General features: G+C 40.0%; 1 protein-coding gene across 1 annotated transcript; it reads right to left on the minus strand.

Moving 5' to 3' along the window:
- Positions 1–1,206: 1,206 nt before the first annotated feature.
- ccnk (cyclin K) lies at positions 1,207–11,608 on the minus strand. The gene is made up of 11 exons (XM_022195162.2): positions 11,470–11,608; positions 8,871–9,106; positions 8,449–8,530; positions 8,226–8,357; positions 7,053–7,158; positions 6,895–6,952; positions 6,254–6,423; positions 5,957–6,165; positions 5,181–5,211; positions 4,870–4,941; positions 1,207–3,932 (listed from the first exon to the last, which is right to left on the minus strand). Exons 1-11 carry the CDS (start codon positions 11,476–11,478, stop codon positions 3,403–3,405), a joined length of 1,635 nt encoding a protein of 544 aa, XP_022050854.1. The 5' UTR covers positions 11,479–11,608; the 3' UTR covers positions 1,207–3,402.
- Positions 11,609–16,135: the final 4,527 nt, after the last annotated feature.

Raw genomic sequence — 16,135 nt, forward strand, 5'->3', positions numbered from 1 at the left:
GGTGATTTGTTTTTTTTTAAAATAAACTGCTGTGTAGGAGTTTTCACACCCTATTTTACATTATTTCATCATATGGCATGTTTTTACGACATGTTGAAAAAAATCGCATTTTTTTCGACATAGTATACTATGGCGTATTTTTTGGACAAAATTCATCATGATTTTTTTTCAAAGAAAACTGCTCTGCAGTGTTTTTCACGCCCTATTTTACATTATTTCATCATATGGCATGTTTTTACGACATGTTAGGTGGAAGAACTGCATCCGAGTGGCAGCTCCCTTTCTGCTCTTACATTACTCACTAAACTCAAGGTCCATGGAGGACTCCAGTAGTTGACGTTTCCTGCTGCAACCTTCTCTTTATCAGATTTCTTCCACGTCCACGTAGGATCTATGCATGGTTGGAGAACCCGGTGAAGTTTGAGAAGTCTCATGGCGTTAATAACACCCTGGACACAGAGATGGTCCTGAAGTCCAACCACAAGGAGGAGGAGGAGACTCAGATCCTCACTGTGGAGGGCTTCCTGCTTCACACTTACAGGTCTTTAATAGACGTGCTAAACCACCGCTACTTATTTCCATCCCATATGAAGAATGCAAAAAGAAGAGGTGCTCTAGGAAGTCCACGGTGCCAGACCCCCCCCGGCCTGTTCGATGGCCACATCTGGACCATGGACCTGCAACATAAGAACATCTGCTCACTGTGAAAGATTATTGAGAGCAGCTTTTTGTGATTTCTGTGCAGAACACTATGAACACGATGTTTGCTGAGCTGTGCACTATTAAATGATTCAAGAATATGGAATATTGTTACTGTGTATTATTGTTTTCAGGTTTACTGTTAAATGTATAGAGTGCTACTTACTGTATTTTAAAATTGACATTACTGCACAGAACATTTCAGATTATTTACCAAAGGTCAAAGGTACAGATTGTTGTTGTTCACTGTGCATTGAGTATTACTCATTTTGATTTAGGCTGATTAGTATACAGAACCCTATGATGTTTATGGTTTACAGCTGAGAACTAGCTGCTAAAAGTACAGAATATTATTTCTTATTTTAGGTGTGATAATTGTCAGTAAACATTCTAAGAAGTGGAAATTGACAGGGTTGTATATAGTGCTGTTCTTGCACAATATTTGTCACTTAATTGCCCTCAGGATACTGTCATTGAGCTTACCAGTTTTACATAACAGGCAGATGCTGCAGCTGATGATGCTTTAATTCACATAAACAAGGAAATAAGTCCATCATAATTTGAATGTTAACAGTCCAAAATGAAAAGGTCATATACAGCTTTCTTATTGGGTTAAAGAGCCAAAAAAAACAAACATGAAAAATACTTTGTAAAAGCAAGAGGTCGGTAGCAGCTTTAATTTTTTCTTACAACTTTTCAGTGCCCCCCCCCACAAATATCTGTTGTACCCCCCTGTGCATGTATCATAAAAATGACTAAGCTGCAACTTAATCAACACAACTCATTTGAAACCAGGAAAAGCAGGTCTTTAATGTCATAAGGACCATTAATAAACTAAACCAAAGCTGTGTGCAGAGACAGAACAGAGAAGCCCGACTAAGGCACGTAGAGATAGATCTCAAAAGCATCTGTCTAAATGAAAAGATCTGATATGCACACATATACCTCAGACTGTCCAGTGTTAGACGTGGTTGATTCAACAACAGGGTTTCTGTTCTGTACTTCATTTCACACTCTGCAGTGCAGATTCCCGAAAAAATAATGGAAGAGGAAATAAGAACATTGATAAAAATGAAATGACAGCGTCTCGTGGCAGCAGACATATCGCACGGCATTTTACCTGAAAATAAAATGTAATGACAGTAAGATTACATGTTTTGTGTAAACTTGGGCTGCAACTTTTCACAGTTGATGGTTCTCTTGATTAGCTTGGTCAACAAAATATCAGAAAATAGTGAAAAAAGTTGATCTGGTGGCGTCCTTACATGTCCACAACCCAGAGATAGTTTACTGTCAAATAGGAGGAACAAAACAGAAAATATTCTAATTTAAACAGCCGAAATTACAGAATTTGGAATTCTTCTTCAAAATGTACTAAAAATAGGTTGCAATTAATTTAACAGACAACAACTAATGGAATCATTGTTGCAGCTTTTGTGTTAAATTATATGTTCTCCAACATTTCTTATATACAGCATGTTTGTTTTCAAGTCTTTCAGTGTGACAGTCCTTTTCAGATGCAACTGCTACAAAGTCAACCATCTCAAGATTGTTTATTACACTGTTTTTCTCAGCAAAACAGTGGGAATGTAGAGGGGGGAAAAAAATGACAGTGGGGTGCTTGAACCTTCCAGAAAACTAAAACACATGATAAGGCTAACAAACTACACACGCTAACCTTTGAAGAACTCCAAAGTAAAGTGAAAATGGAGCATTTCATCCCTCCACAGTTAGTGATGCAGCATGTGTGGCAAAACTAAAAGGAAAAGAAAACAGATGAAAATCAGGGTGCTAAAATATTTCTCGGTACATTCCCGGAACAAAAACAATGACTGGACAGTGTTTGTTAGAAGATCCTGGAACTGGGCGCCCTGAAGCCAGACTCACACTACAGGAGTTTTAAAATCCAAGTTCCAACACACAGGAGAAGTTTTAGATATTCTTCCCTCTATCCTCAGAAATCTACACAACAGATTTGAAAAAAAAACCAACTGTTGAACATGACAGATTATCTTGCCAGAGTGGAGCGGTGCATCACTTCCTGCAATCACATGGGGAAACAAATGTAAACAAAATGGAGAAACTAAGAATACCAAAAGCAGAAGGATAAACAAGTCTGGGAGACAAAAGTAGAAGTAACTATCAGCCTTATATTCTGTAGCCGGCATTAGTCCTAAAAGCTAGAATGGTGTTAGCATGATAATCGCAACCATCCAGTTTTTAACTCATAAACATCAAATATGTTTGATATTATCAGGACGGCTTCAATGAGTGCGAACGGTTTGGAAGATTTAAGTCTGGACATGTAAATTCCAACATCGATTCACACCAGAATCCCAGACCAGACGTCTCCTCTGACTGTCAGGAGGTTAGTTATCCTGAAACTCCTGCAGTGTGAGCCCAGCTTAAGTACCATCCTGTACATGTTGAAGCCTCTTATTTAAAAAAAAAAAACATTTCAAGATTCATACCGGGAACTGCCACCAGCACTTCTGGTTCTCATAACAACACTGTCCAGACCTCACTTTTCCTTTCAAGTCTGTTTGTCGACAGGCCTTCATTCACAACCCCAGAATCTGTTCATCGGAAGTTGTGCTGAAGAAGCTCCTCGGTTTGTACCAGAAGAATCAGCTTCTGGTTGTCTTCAGAGAGCTTCCCTCTGAAGCTGTGGCTCTGCTCAGTTAACAGGCTGACATCACCCTCTCATCTCATCCACCCACCGCGGTTCAGAGGCATGCCGGGCGGAGGGGGCAGGGGCACTTGTGACTGTCCTGGGGGCACAGGAGGTGGAGGAGGGTACCCGGTCGGTGGGAGGCCTATCCCTGGTGGGGGTACGTGACCCGGCGGCATGCGTGGAGGCGGTGGCGGAGGGTAGCTGTTGTAGCCCGGTGGGGGGTAGGTTGGAGGCAAGCTGGGTGGCGGGTAGGTGGAGGGAGGAGGTGGAGGGCCTGGAGGAGGAGCTGCAGGTGGCGGGTAGACGTGTGGGTGATACGGCGGCATCGGTGGAGCGTAGCTGGGCGGCATGGGGGCGTAGGAGGGACCCTCTGTCTTCATCATGGACTGCAGGCTCTGGTAGCCTTCCCCGGACATGTAGGAGCTGGTGGTGGACATGATGTAGTTGGAGGGCGGCGGTGGAGGAGGGCGGTGGGGCAGCGGAGGAGGCTGGTGTGGAGGAGGAGCGTGTGGTGGTGGAGGAGCCGTTTCATTCACTGGTTCTGCTTCTGTGGGAGGAGCTGGTGATTCAGGACACAAGAGACAGGACTTGTTAAAAAAAAAAAAAAAAGGCTGTAATTAACCCTCGCGTCGTCCTGCGGGTCAAATTGGCCCCTTTATAAAGTTTGAAAATGTGGAACAAAAATATATCTTCACAATGAAACTTCTGATGTCCACATTTTTGTGAAATCTTTGAACATTTTTTGTTGTGAAAAAAGAAAATGTTAAAAATGTTCTTAAGAAAAAGTTAGAAGTTTTACTGATATATATGTAATCACTTTAGATATTTTTTTAGAATTTTTTTGGGAAGATTTTTACTAATTTTTTGAAAATATTTATACAAATTTTCTTGACAAATTTGGGGGATTTTTTAAAAATAAAATTTAGGGGAAACTTTGAAGGAATTATTGGAATTTTCTTCCTGAAGCTTTTGCAAATTTTCAGAAATTTGGGGAATTTTTTTGCTGAATTTTTGGATTTTTTTTTCAGACAAGGAAACAATATATTTTGGTGTCCATAAATGAGGACAACGGGAGGGTTAAGGCTACTTTTTTTTCCCATCATGATCTCAACAAAAATCTCTCCATTCCCAGACAGTGAGCGCACAACTGGGCCAAGACGACCAGGCTTCAGCCGCAGAGGAGGTCTCATTATCAGGCTCAAGCACTAATCAGATTGGTCTGGGATAGGTATGCGTGTGTTGGGAAACATAATGTCCAGACGAGCTGCGGTTATGTAAGCAGACTGAGAGGACTAATGACGCTGGGTTCCTTTCTAAGCTCGAGTCGCCAGCAGGGGGTCCCGGCTTCTCATTATGGGGCTATTTGGTGGCACATGGAAACAAACAGCAGGGTGGTGAGGACGCCAGCAGGAAGCTATGCTCAAACCAAACCCTAAATCTTTTTAAGATCCTCACAAATTGGACGGGACAGAGATGACATAAACGGTGGTGTTTACCTGGGGGAGGCTGCGATGTAGGCAGTGGGGGCATGGGGCTCTCCAGTCGAGGAATCTTTGATCCAACTTGTTCTGTGGATTAAACAGACCAGCCAGTAAGAGGGAAAATCAGTGAATTCTGCGTGCTCTATGCTCGTTTATTCAGATCCAAAAATCTGCCAGGAAAATAGTACTCTAGGCCACTTGTAATCCTGCCAAGACTGTATTTTAATTGATTTTTATATGTAAACTGGGGATATTTTAGTAGACATGTTAACCTTCACATGATTTTAAATTCTTTGAAATTAAAACACGTATGTTTAACATTTTACCTGGAGCCTTTGGTTCATCTTTTGGGGATGCCTGAAAAAAAAAAGATGCAAATACTCAGTTGCCACTTTGAGACAGGTTTTGTCGAGTGTTATGAAGGAGCATAATAAAACATATATATGAGGCTGTATCATCATTCATCACCATTTATCACTAAACGAACAAAGACATTTCAGCAGACAGAAGGATGGCAGAGGACTTTCTGCTGCCTTTCCAGAGGATTCTGGTTCATTTCAACCAGGCGTATTTCCCCATAATTTGGTCACTGTGGCTCTATGAGTCATGCTAACTCTGCTTCTTTTCTTCTGTTGCAAAGATTCAGGGAAACAAGGGATTGAAAAACAAGAATGGCATTCAGCATAGCAATTAGCATGAGCTCCCTGCAGCTTCCCGAGGAAATCTGATTTCTTCATGAATCATTTTAATATAATGTAATTTAAATTCCGGTTGTTTTTAATTAGAAGAAAAGATCATAACTGGTTTGACCGAAGGCTTTGACTTCTAAAGGGTAAGCTGCAGTTAATACAGTCAGCAAAAGGGCAATTCCAAGCAACTTATCTTGGGTTTATGTTTGGTCACGCTCACAAATGGTCAAAATGACTCACCTTGCCGCACTGAGTACATGCTAGCTATCGGCCCTAAATGCTGTTTTGTGCGAGTCCTTGTTTCCCTGAACCTCTAGCATGAAACCTAGAAACCGTGATAGCACTTTAGTAAGTTAAACTAAGCTTGAATTCATCTTTAAGCCAGCAAAAATGCAAATAAAGCATATACTTACATGTGAGCGTTTGAGCTGGCGTGCAGGGCTGCCACTCTGAGGGGAAGTCTTCTTTGGTGGAGGGGGAGGAGGGTTGGCGGCTGGAGGCGCTCCCTGTGGAGCTGGAGGAGCAGGAATCGGAAGAGCAGGCGTCCGCTCCTTCTCCTGCATCTGCTGAGGGATGGGCTTGTTTCCCTGGGAGTACAGGTCCAGGATCTGGTGGCAAATGTCTGAAGGACCAAGAAATGCTTTGGGTGAGACAAGTCTTGGACAATAAAGACACACAGTTAGAAAGTGTTGTGTCTTTATGGTGAGCACCTTCAAGCAGCTCCACTGGGACATCCTGGACAAACTGCTCCCACCAGCGGCGTGATGACTGCTTGGCGGTCCACTCCTGGATGTCGAACTTACACAGGCGGCCTGCCAGGTACATGACAGCCACAGCGATGATCTCTGGCTCCCACTGCAGAGACAGCATGGTACACAGGCTGCCGGAGACACAGGCAATGTGGTTTAGACGGATGGGAGGAAAATTATTCACAAATGAAGATCTGGATGTCAACAAGTTTCCAATTCTGAACCATTATGATTCCCATTATCTCCCTTGTTTTGTGGCTTTTGCCGTTTTTGTTGCCTCACAATAGAAAGACAGACAGGAAATGTGGGGGGGGGGGGGCATAGAACATAATTACAAAAGGCTGTGGTCAGATTTAAATCAGGGACTGTGCAGTAATGTGGTATGCATCTTGAACCACTGGGCTATTGTGAGACTGATGATGATTCACTCGTTATAAAGAACATTTCCCAGACAGTAAAGCCCGTTTTAGTAAAACTTATATTTGTCCATGCATATTTGCCAGCCAGTTAGTTGAGCAACAGAATTTAAAACAATCTATACATGACATATTGCATTATATGAAGTCATCTATGATAAAAACAGTTACGTGCTGGCTGCTCACCTGTCATTGACAAACGTCCACGCCATCTGGAGCACCTTGCACACTTTATTCTTCTCCCCTAAAACATCAAGAAAAGAAGAAAGTCTCAGTTTTACTTGTTCCCAGCTCCAGAATTCACCAGACTGTGTGCAGTTGATGCCATACTCATCCGCTCTAACCTTTGAGTTGCTTGACATAGCGCAGAAGAAACATGTAGGGATGCTCCACCTGCAGGTCAAATTTGATAGTCTGGAGAAGGATCCTCTCCAACACCATCACCTCTTCCTATTGAAACAAGAACATACATCAAATTTACATCGTCAGAGATTTAATCCATGAAAATAATTCTTTCACGTGTTTAACCCTTACTGAAGTAATTCTACACTGTTACCTCCTTGAGAATGTGCAAAACATTCACAACAACTGAGCTACGACTCTCACATACTGTAAGGCAAGTTGTTGTAATGGATTAATTCAGTATGAAACTGATTCTGAAGAGCAACAATACAGAAAGCTCCTCTTCCAGGAGGACAATACACCTCGCCACACCACAAAAACTGAAAAAGAACATCGTGAAGAACACAAGACATCGCAACTTTCTAGGCCCCAACGTGATTAAGCGTGAACCCAAAAGATCTGCTGCCAAATTCCTGCACAACCCCAGAGGTCAGAGCTGCTTTGGCGGAGCCACACAATATTAGGCAGATCATTTCAATGATGTGGCTGACGGATGTACGCAAAAATACGACTGTAATTTTGCAGTGTTTCCTTTATTTTTGTATCCAGCTTTACTTCCCATGGAAAAGTCACCTTGCTAATTACATTTTCAATGCTGAACAACACACATTTTAAGTTTCCTTGTAACACTGTAGTCTCATATAAACCTGTTACTTTTTAAAATATCAAATGACAGTAAAATTCAATTCCAACATAGGAAGAAATACTAAGTACAAGGAAAAATCTGGTTTTAATTGCTTACTTTTTATTGATTGTATCTTGATCAATGCTAGTCAATCACTTCACCACAGGAAGGACTTCACTCCATCATTAGTCTAAAGTATGCAGTTTATCAGGAAGCAAAATCCTTTAACACAAGGTCAGGGAAATCAGCAACTAGGCTGCAGCACGTTTTTTTCCTTTCAATAGCTACATTATATCACACTGGCTCCTAAAGCTGGTTTACAAAGAATTATAGCCTAAGATGATTCACTTCTTTTCTTTGGTCAGGGGCCAAAATAAATTCCATAAATGAGGTAATTAACCAGACCAAACCTGTATGACCCCTTTCCCTGTCACGCTGAAATGTTTTTAGGCACAGAGGAGGGAAAAAAAAAAAAAAAAAGACACTGCACCTTCGGATCCTCTCCAAACTGGGCGAACTGCACATCGTTCAGTAAGCTCCGAGCTGTTTTGATGATGTCTTTACACTTCTTTGGGGTTTCCTCTACTTTTCCAGCCAGGAAAAGGCAGCAAGCTCCGGTCACCTGGTGAGACACGAATCACAACATAAATCCCACACGTTTAATCCACTCTGATGAAGGAGAGAAGCTAAGGACAACCATCAATGAAACTTACATATCTGGGAAACTGCTTGAAGGAGTGAAACATGTAGAAGCGGTGGAAATATATGATGCCAGTTGCCAGCGTGTCATAGTGTCTGATGACCAGTCAAGGATTCACAGGAACTATTTTTTCATAATCAAAAATCAGTAGCTATATGATGCTGTACTTTAACTGTTTTGTTATTATCCCTGTTTTGAATAATTTAGCCTGTAAAATGCTAAAATTCATGTCTAAATAACGCAATATTAATATAATTCCTGTAAAAAAAAAAGTATAAGAGCAGCAACAAAGCAAATGCCTAGCAGGATAAAGTATTTTAGGGTTGTAATTTTTAAAAGTTTGGATCCTTATGTCTGTTGTTTGTCATTTGCCATGCCCATTTACCTTCTAACCCTTTTCTGAGTTTTAATAAATAATAAATCAATCAAGGATACAGGCCAAGTCTGGTCCCCACGTCAAATATGAAGCGGGCTCCCTCCCTCCGATACCGGGCCTCTGTGCCGGGGTCCAGGCCCTCGGACTGAGAGGGAGTGTGGGCTAAATCCTTCTTGTCCCAGTACCAGCATGGCTTGATGTGGTCCAGAATTGCTTGTCCAGTCATCGATAGGTTCTCCTTGGATTCCTTCATTGATTGAGGGGAGGCGGTGGATGGACCCGCTGCACTGGACTGCTAAGATACAAAGCAGAGAAACTGTCAGTACGGTCACTTTTACTCACCAGCATTTAGTGTCAGAATCATAGACTGTATATAAAGATGGACATCTGGCTCCAGAATTGAAGCCCACCCGGAAGTGTCAAAAACTTGCAATATCCCACCGTCCGCTAGGGTTGGCTCCAAAAAGCTTTTTCTCCATAGACCCCAATTCATTTTTGGAAAAAATAAAATTTGATAGACTGATGTTCTACAGCTCAGGATTTTTTTCCCGTTAGTTTTCATGGTCAAAATGAGAGATCAGGTGGCCGATCTTAAAATAAATCAATACTGAATTTTAAATAAATCGTTAAAGTTGGCGGAGCCAGGGGGCGTGGCTATACTTGATAGACAGCAACAGAAGCCTCTGCGGTAAAACGTGGGCGGGATAAGAGAGTCCTCAGCCAATCCTGCCCCTAGTTGCTCTCCGGTCCAGCCTGTTTGATGACGCTTTTTACGTCACTGGCTCCAAAAAATCCAAAACGGCGACCAGGAAGTAGCAAAATCCGGGCTTCATTTTCTCGCCGTTGAAACCAGCGGGTGACGTCACGGTTAGTTTACGCCTGGTCAGAATACAGAACTTTTATAGCAGTGGCCAAAATGCCCGCACAGCAGGAACTCAATATGAAACTGTCTGTGTAGATTCCCAGTCATCCAGGTCATGCTAATCATAGCCGCTTCAGTAAAAACCACCTGGACTTATCCTGTAGACTCTTGAAGATGTTCCACTTCTCATCCAAGAGGCTTCTTTAGTTCTAACTGATGTATGGGGAGTTACAGAATTTATAGTCACCCCAGCTCACATGATTAATGACCCATTATTTATATGCCTAAAGGTGTGAATTGAGGGGAAACCAGGTGGTCTGCCAACAAGAGCAGCAATCATGGTGCTGGGATGTGTCAGTTTACACAACAAAGGATGTGAATCTGCAAAGTCAGGAGTGACTCAACATATTTTTGATGACAGACTGAAGCCCCCTTAATATAGAAGGGACCACGGTTATGCAAATTTCTGAACAGGTGCTTTGCAATTCTTCAAAGATTGTTTTCAGTTGTGCTTTCCTAGTGCAGTAGTTTCACTCTACTTCTTGCTTTAAAACACCTCGAAGGCCTTCTACTGGATTCGAGTCAGGCAACATACTTTCCCGGATGACAAGTTGTTTTGATCATGAAGTAACACTAGATTGTTCAGTTGTCTTATGTCATTTTTTATGTCTCATTTTTGCTATATTTTGCTTTTGTTGAGGGTTTTTATGTCTTTTGTCGTTTTGTTTCTTGTGTCGTTTTTTTTTTCTTCTTTGCCTTGCTTGTGTTCTTTGTCTAATTTCTTTTGTCATTTTGTTTCTGGCTTTTGTCATTTTTGGTCTGGTTTGTAACTTTTTTGTCTCTTGCATTTTTTCATGCCGTTGGTCTCATTTTTTGTTTTGTCTCGTTTTTGTCATTTTGTGTCTCACTTTTGTAATATTTTGTCTTACTTTGTCATTTTGATCATAAAGTAAAATATGATATCGTTCAGTTCCAGATACCTGTGATTGAATGTGCTGTGCTTCTGTAGATAAACTGTGATGTGTAAGTTGTAATGCGTAAATGATAAACTGAGGCATAATGTTGTTGAAAAATGAACTTATATTTTTCTTACCCAATGTCAGGTTGTTCATAATGTTTTGCAAAAAAGACAGTTCATTAAATGGCAAAATTGTCAGAATGGACTATTTTCACTAAAACAATGGAAAAATGCGGAGCTGTCATTATGTATAGGTTACTATGCTGTTATTTTATCGATTCGGCCCACTTGAGATCAACATGGGCCCGAATGTGGCCCCTGAACTAAAATGAGTTTGACAGCCCTGAGGCTATGTAGCCAATTGTTGACAGAGACACCATATTTGACATGCCACCTCCAATCCCACTCATTTATCGGCAATGGCTGGCCACAAATATGCCTGTAGCACTAACACAACAAACATAGCTTATTTATTGCTTGTAAATTATTATGGACAAAGCGAAGAAGGTTTAGCCGGAGTTAGCATGGCGAAGCAGCTAGCTGTTAGCGCTAGCTGTTAGCTGTACCCGGTATTTCAACGTTAGCTTCGTTGAGACTATATAAGCAGCTAAACACACAGATTCAACGAATATGTATCAGGCAGAAGGTCGCTTAGAGACGCCGGAAGGCTCAAACTTTCAAAATGAAGGCAGTGACTGTGGACATTTGAGTAGCCTCCGGGAGCTAACGTCGGGTAGCACACTGGCTCCACTCGAGGTCTGAGCAGCGTCGAGGACTGAAGATCTAAAAGTAAGTAACTTTATTCTCCCTGCTGCTCGTAATGAAACACAACTCTTACCTTTAGCATGTAGGCGTCGGAGTAAGCCACCTAAAGCAGACGGGCGAACGAATAATCCGTAGTTATTCACAGTAAATTGGTTAACAAGTGATCAACAACAATCCCCATTGTAACAAGGGCACCGCCATTTTCCAGGACGTCAGAGGCTGTCGGTAGACGTCATTACGCAGGACGTCAAAGAGGTATTGCTGAAGAGGTACATTTAATTTTACACAAATTTTAGACAAAAATACCCTCATAAGTGTAACATTCCAAATTTATAAATGTTCTTACCCGTTTAAAAAGTAATACAGAGGTATTTTTCGCCTAAATATGTTCAACACGCTCTTCCATTGGGAATATTTGTCGTGTTTTTCATGCATAAATTTGTAGGGATTAACCTTAATTATCTCAGGTTCTTAACCTTAATATGTACTTTAGCTAGTATAATTTGTATTATATATAATATTGCAGGCTCCTAATAGTATACAGTCAAATAAATTTGCATAATTTAGAGTGCCCTAGCTGTAATATTTAGATTGCTTGGGTAATTTTAGTTAATTTATTACTACAGGGACTTCACCTGCCTGTTAGATAATTTTGTAATGCTAGTCATATTTCCCTACCAGATGTGACTTTGGCTCAACAGCTGTTTTGAATGCACTATATCAGGGGTGTCAAACTCATTTCGGTCCAGGAGCCACATACGGTCTAATTTGATCTCAAAGGGGCCAGACCAGTAAACTTAGAGCATAATTACCGAGAAGTAACAATAAGTCTAAGTTTTTCTGACGTTTTAGTGCAAAGGAGAACAAGTATATTAGAAAAATCTTTATATGTAATGAACCGTCCTTTTAAAAAATTATATTAGAAACAACCAGAGAATAAAGTAAGTGCAATTTCAACAACACTGTGACTCAGTTTAACATTTATTTGTGTGCATTGTGCATTACAACTGATCACAGTGATTGTACAATGGCACATATATAGTCACAGGTATGTGTAACTTAAAAACATAGTCCTGGAATTTAAAAAAAAATCAAACTTATCAAGATATAGAAATTTTTTGAAGTCCGTTTTCCACATCTGGAAAATAATTGTGAACACCTAAATTAACTCTGCACACCTTTAAATCTTAAGTAGCAGCTATTTTATACAGACAGTTAAGAAAGTAAAGTTGTCACCTGCCTTGTTTATGTATAAAATGTATATGTAAAATATACATAAAAACTACATACATAACATGGATGCATCCATTAGAAATAACATTCCACTCAACACTTTTGTAGTGAATCTGATGACCAACACTGAATTTCACAGTATTTACTACAGCAAGTTTTCATTCAGCAACTGTTTTTTTCCTAAGGCAACAATGTTTAAAGCAACATTTTACAGGATTTATTCTTGCTTCGTATTTGCTCCTGAAACTTGACATCTTTTAGCCCGCACAAGTGCATCAGTATCAGGCATCATGTCCTGAGCAGCAGCCAACTTCAGCCTGTCAGTTAAGTGCTTATGTGTGAGCTTTGTGTGCAGTTTTGCTTTATTAATGTTCATTACTGAGAAAACTTGCTCACAAAGATAGGTCGTCCAAACGTGCACAACATATTTGCAGCCAGTGCTGTTCATTTAGGGTAGCCTGGAAGGAGATGCCGGGTTGAGAGTATTACAAGTAATACTCAGAGTATTACAAGTAATACTCTCAAACTGGGTGCGGAGGGGCCACACGTATGGTCCGTGGACCGGTACCGGACCGCCAGGGGATCCAACCCGACCCGTACATAATACATCAAGAATAATGGATTTGGACAGATGTCTTTTTTTTAAGCTGCTGATCTTTCTGCTCTTTTCTGTTACTATGAATATCTGATTAATTTTATTACTCTGGATGCAATCTTTTTCTCAAAATTCACAAACCGAGACCCAAGTTTTCACGTTTTCTCCTCAAATTGAACTCTATACTGAAAATCTTCAGTTTAATGAACAACAACAAATCAATACAAATCTGGAAAATTTTACACATTTTCCCCTAAAACATCTGGCATACCTGCTGTATGTACACGTTCTTTTCCTCATATATTATTAAATCACTGCTTTATTGAAAGAAAGATAACACTTTTTTGCCACATGTATTTACTCAATGCTTGAATTGTAATTTCTGCAGTGGATGAAACCTTTTATATGATTATCAGAATGTGTATTTTCAGCATGATAAAAGTGTGATATTTCCAATAACTTCCACTAGAGGGAGACAAAGAATTACTGGTGGACTTGGGCATCCAGGACTGGCTTTTTGACACATGCAGTGTGTGATTTGACCAGGTGACTCACTGGAAAAGTATTCTGCTGAATAAGATTGTACAAATAATAATGCACAAACAAACACAAAAAACATCTGCATTTGCAATATCTTGAATATCAGACTGTGAGTTTTTACTGCAGGTCTGTAATGCACCCAATTGGTTTGAGCTTTTGCCCCAAAATATAGATTCTAACCACTCCTCCCATATGTGGTGGTGCAGATTTATACGTGAAATTCAGTGAAATCATAAGTAAATGATATTAGAGAGTGATATATATGCACAGCAGCATTCAAAGGGCATCAAAACTAGACAAAAAATAAAAGCTTTCGGTTGTATATCTGCTGAAAAAACAGTAAAGGGCTTTAAAGTCAACAAGGTGCAACAGATTTCATGCTCTTTAAATAAAGTAGAAATATAAATAGAAGCAATTTCCCTTTTTTCTTTTAATGGTGTCACAAACTGGCTTGCATAACTGTGGCAAAGGAGGGAGATATACTGCTTACAACAGTCAGACAAAGTAATTTATTAAGCAAATGGAGGACAGTTAAAACTCATGGAGCGTGAGGGTCGGTTGAATCTGAAGTGTGGGATGCACACAGGGGTGGAGGTAGTGTGTTGTGAGATGCAAAAAGGTAAAAAAAGGAATGTGAAACTAAAGCAGCAGCACTGCATGATTGCTTAGCTGTCTGGGTAGGAGAGCTAGAGAGAAAATTGAAGCAGCAGCCACCACTTTGTAAGCTGCAAACTTTGCATCCGAATGTTTGTAATCGGTCCATGTCAACCTGAAATATACAGCAGGTAGACAAAAGAACATGAAACAGAAAAGGGCAGAGTTCCACACAGTGGTTATAGACTATAAACTGCTTTTTAAAACCTAAATTAATCAAATGAATCACACTTTTCAAACATTTCCAGACCCATAGTTAATGCTGCTGGTGTAGATGAGACAAAGAGTAAAACAATACCTTATTTTCAGTTTGCATTTGACAGATTCTAAACACCACGTCTTTAAAATTTACTCTGTTTGATTCAGAATATGCAGAACTGCTTTACTTTACTCATTGTCAGAAAACAGAGATATGCTATTCAGGTCCAAGAAAATGAGTTGTTTCGACTTAGTTTTAGCATTATTTGTCATACTCCTGTTTGATTATACTAAAACTAATTCAACTATACACAAACAAAAACAAGCTTAGAATTTACCTAGTAGGAAACAACATTGCATATGGCATCAAAAACTACAATGGGATAATGTCTGTGTAGAGTAAGCATGCAGTGTTTTAGGCCATATTTTAGTTTAGTGTGTAAATAATCCAACATTAATTACATCTATGCCGAGTCCAGTTGTCGTGGGGTTGTTGGTAAATGAGAGCTATCCTGTATTGCATTAGTGCGATCTTGACCCAAAATATGTAAATTTTGACCCAGTGTTTTAGTGTGTAACATAGAAGGAGTTACAGGTGACACGTTGCAGCTATTTGTGATATTTAATTCAACTTTAAGAAAACTGAAATAAGAATAAATTGCATTTCTTCCACCTAACCAATCAAACTTATTACCACCCTTTATGGACATGCAGAAGATCTCCTGAGGAACCTCTGCAGAACAAGGCAGCAATAATTATTAATTATGAATAGGGGACATCATGGTGAATAAGATTATTGGTTGTAGTAGAAAGCTATATTTTTTTTCTTTTGTGGTTTAAGATGACCAAAAAATAAAAGTCGCCGTCATCTGTTTTTCCTTTAACCGTGACAGAGTAAAAGCAGAGCAACATCTCGTGCCCTCTCCCTTCCCCTTCTGAGAAAAGGCAGCATTGAATCATTTACTCCGTCCAAATTAAAATTTGGAATCTGCATGCATTATATATTCACCCCTGCTCGGACAAATCCTCTTAACTGTGGGAGAAATTGTCAGGATGTGTCCTGTAGAAAAGTAAGAGCCTTGTCTGGTTGTATTGCCCGTAGCAAGGGAGCATCTCAATCTGTCACTCAAATCCACACGCACACACACTCACACCAACCACAGTAAATCAGCTTATGAATAATATATACTTATACTTTCTTTATTAATATTAAACATTGCATAATGAAGCTCAGACTATAAGCAAATCCCAGAGCAATATTCATATTACCATGAGCTCTCCTGGAGTGGACCTTTCATTGTTTATGTCAGTCCTGTCACATTGTGGTTAAACACATCAGACTGGCTTCTTTTAAAAGGTTTCACCTCAACAACACCAAATCCTCTTATTGTCCTTAAAAAAGTGTATTATGCACCGAGCGTGTTGGTCTATTTTAAGATACTTGTATTAATGTCATTTTTTTTTTGTATTCTTTGGAGAGTAAACAGATGGGAGGGAGATGAAAAATGGAAGAAAAAAA

The sequence above is a fragment of the Acanthochromis polyacanthus genome, chromosome 16 (assembly GCF_021347895.1).
Source record: "Acanthochromis polyacanthus isolate Apoly-LR-REF ecotype Palm Island chromosome 16, KAUST_Apoly_ChrSc, whole genome shotgun sequence".
NCBI classification, from domain to species: Eukaryota; Metazoa; Chordata; class Actinopteri; family Pomacentridae; genus Acanthochromis; species Acanthochromis polyacanthus.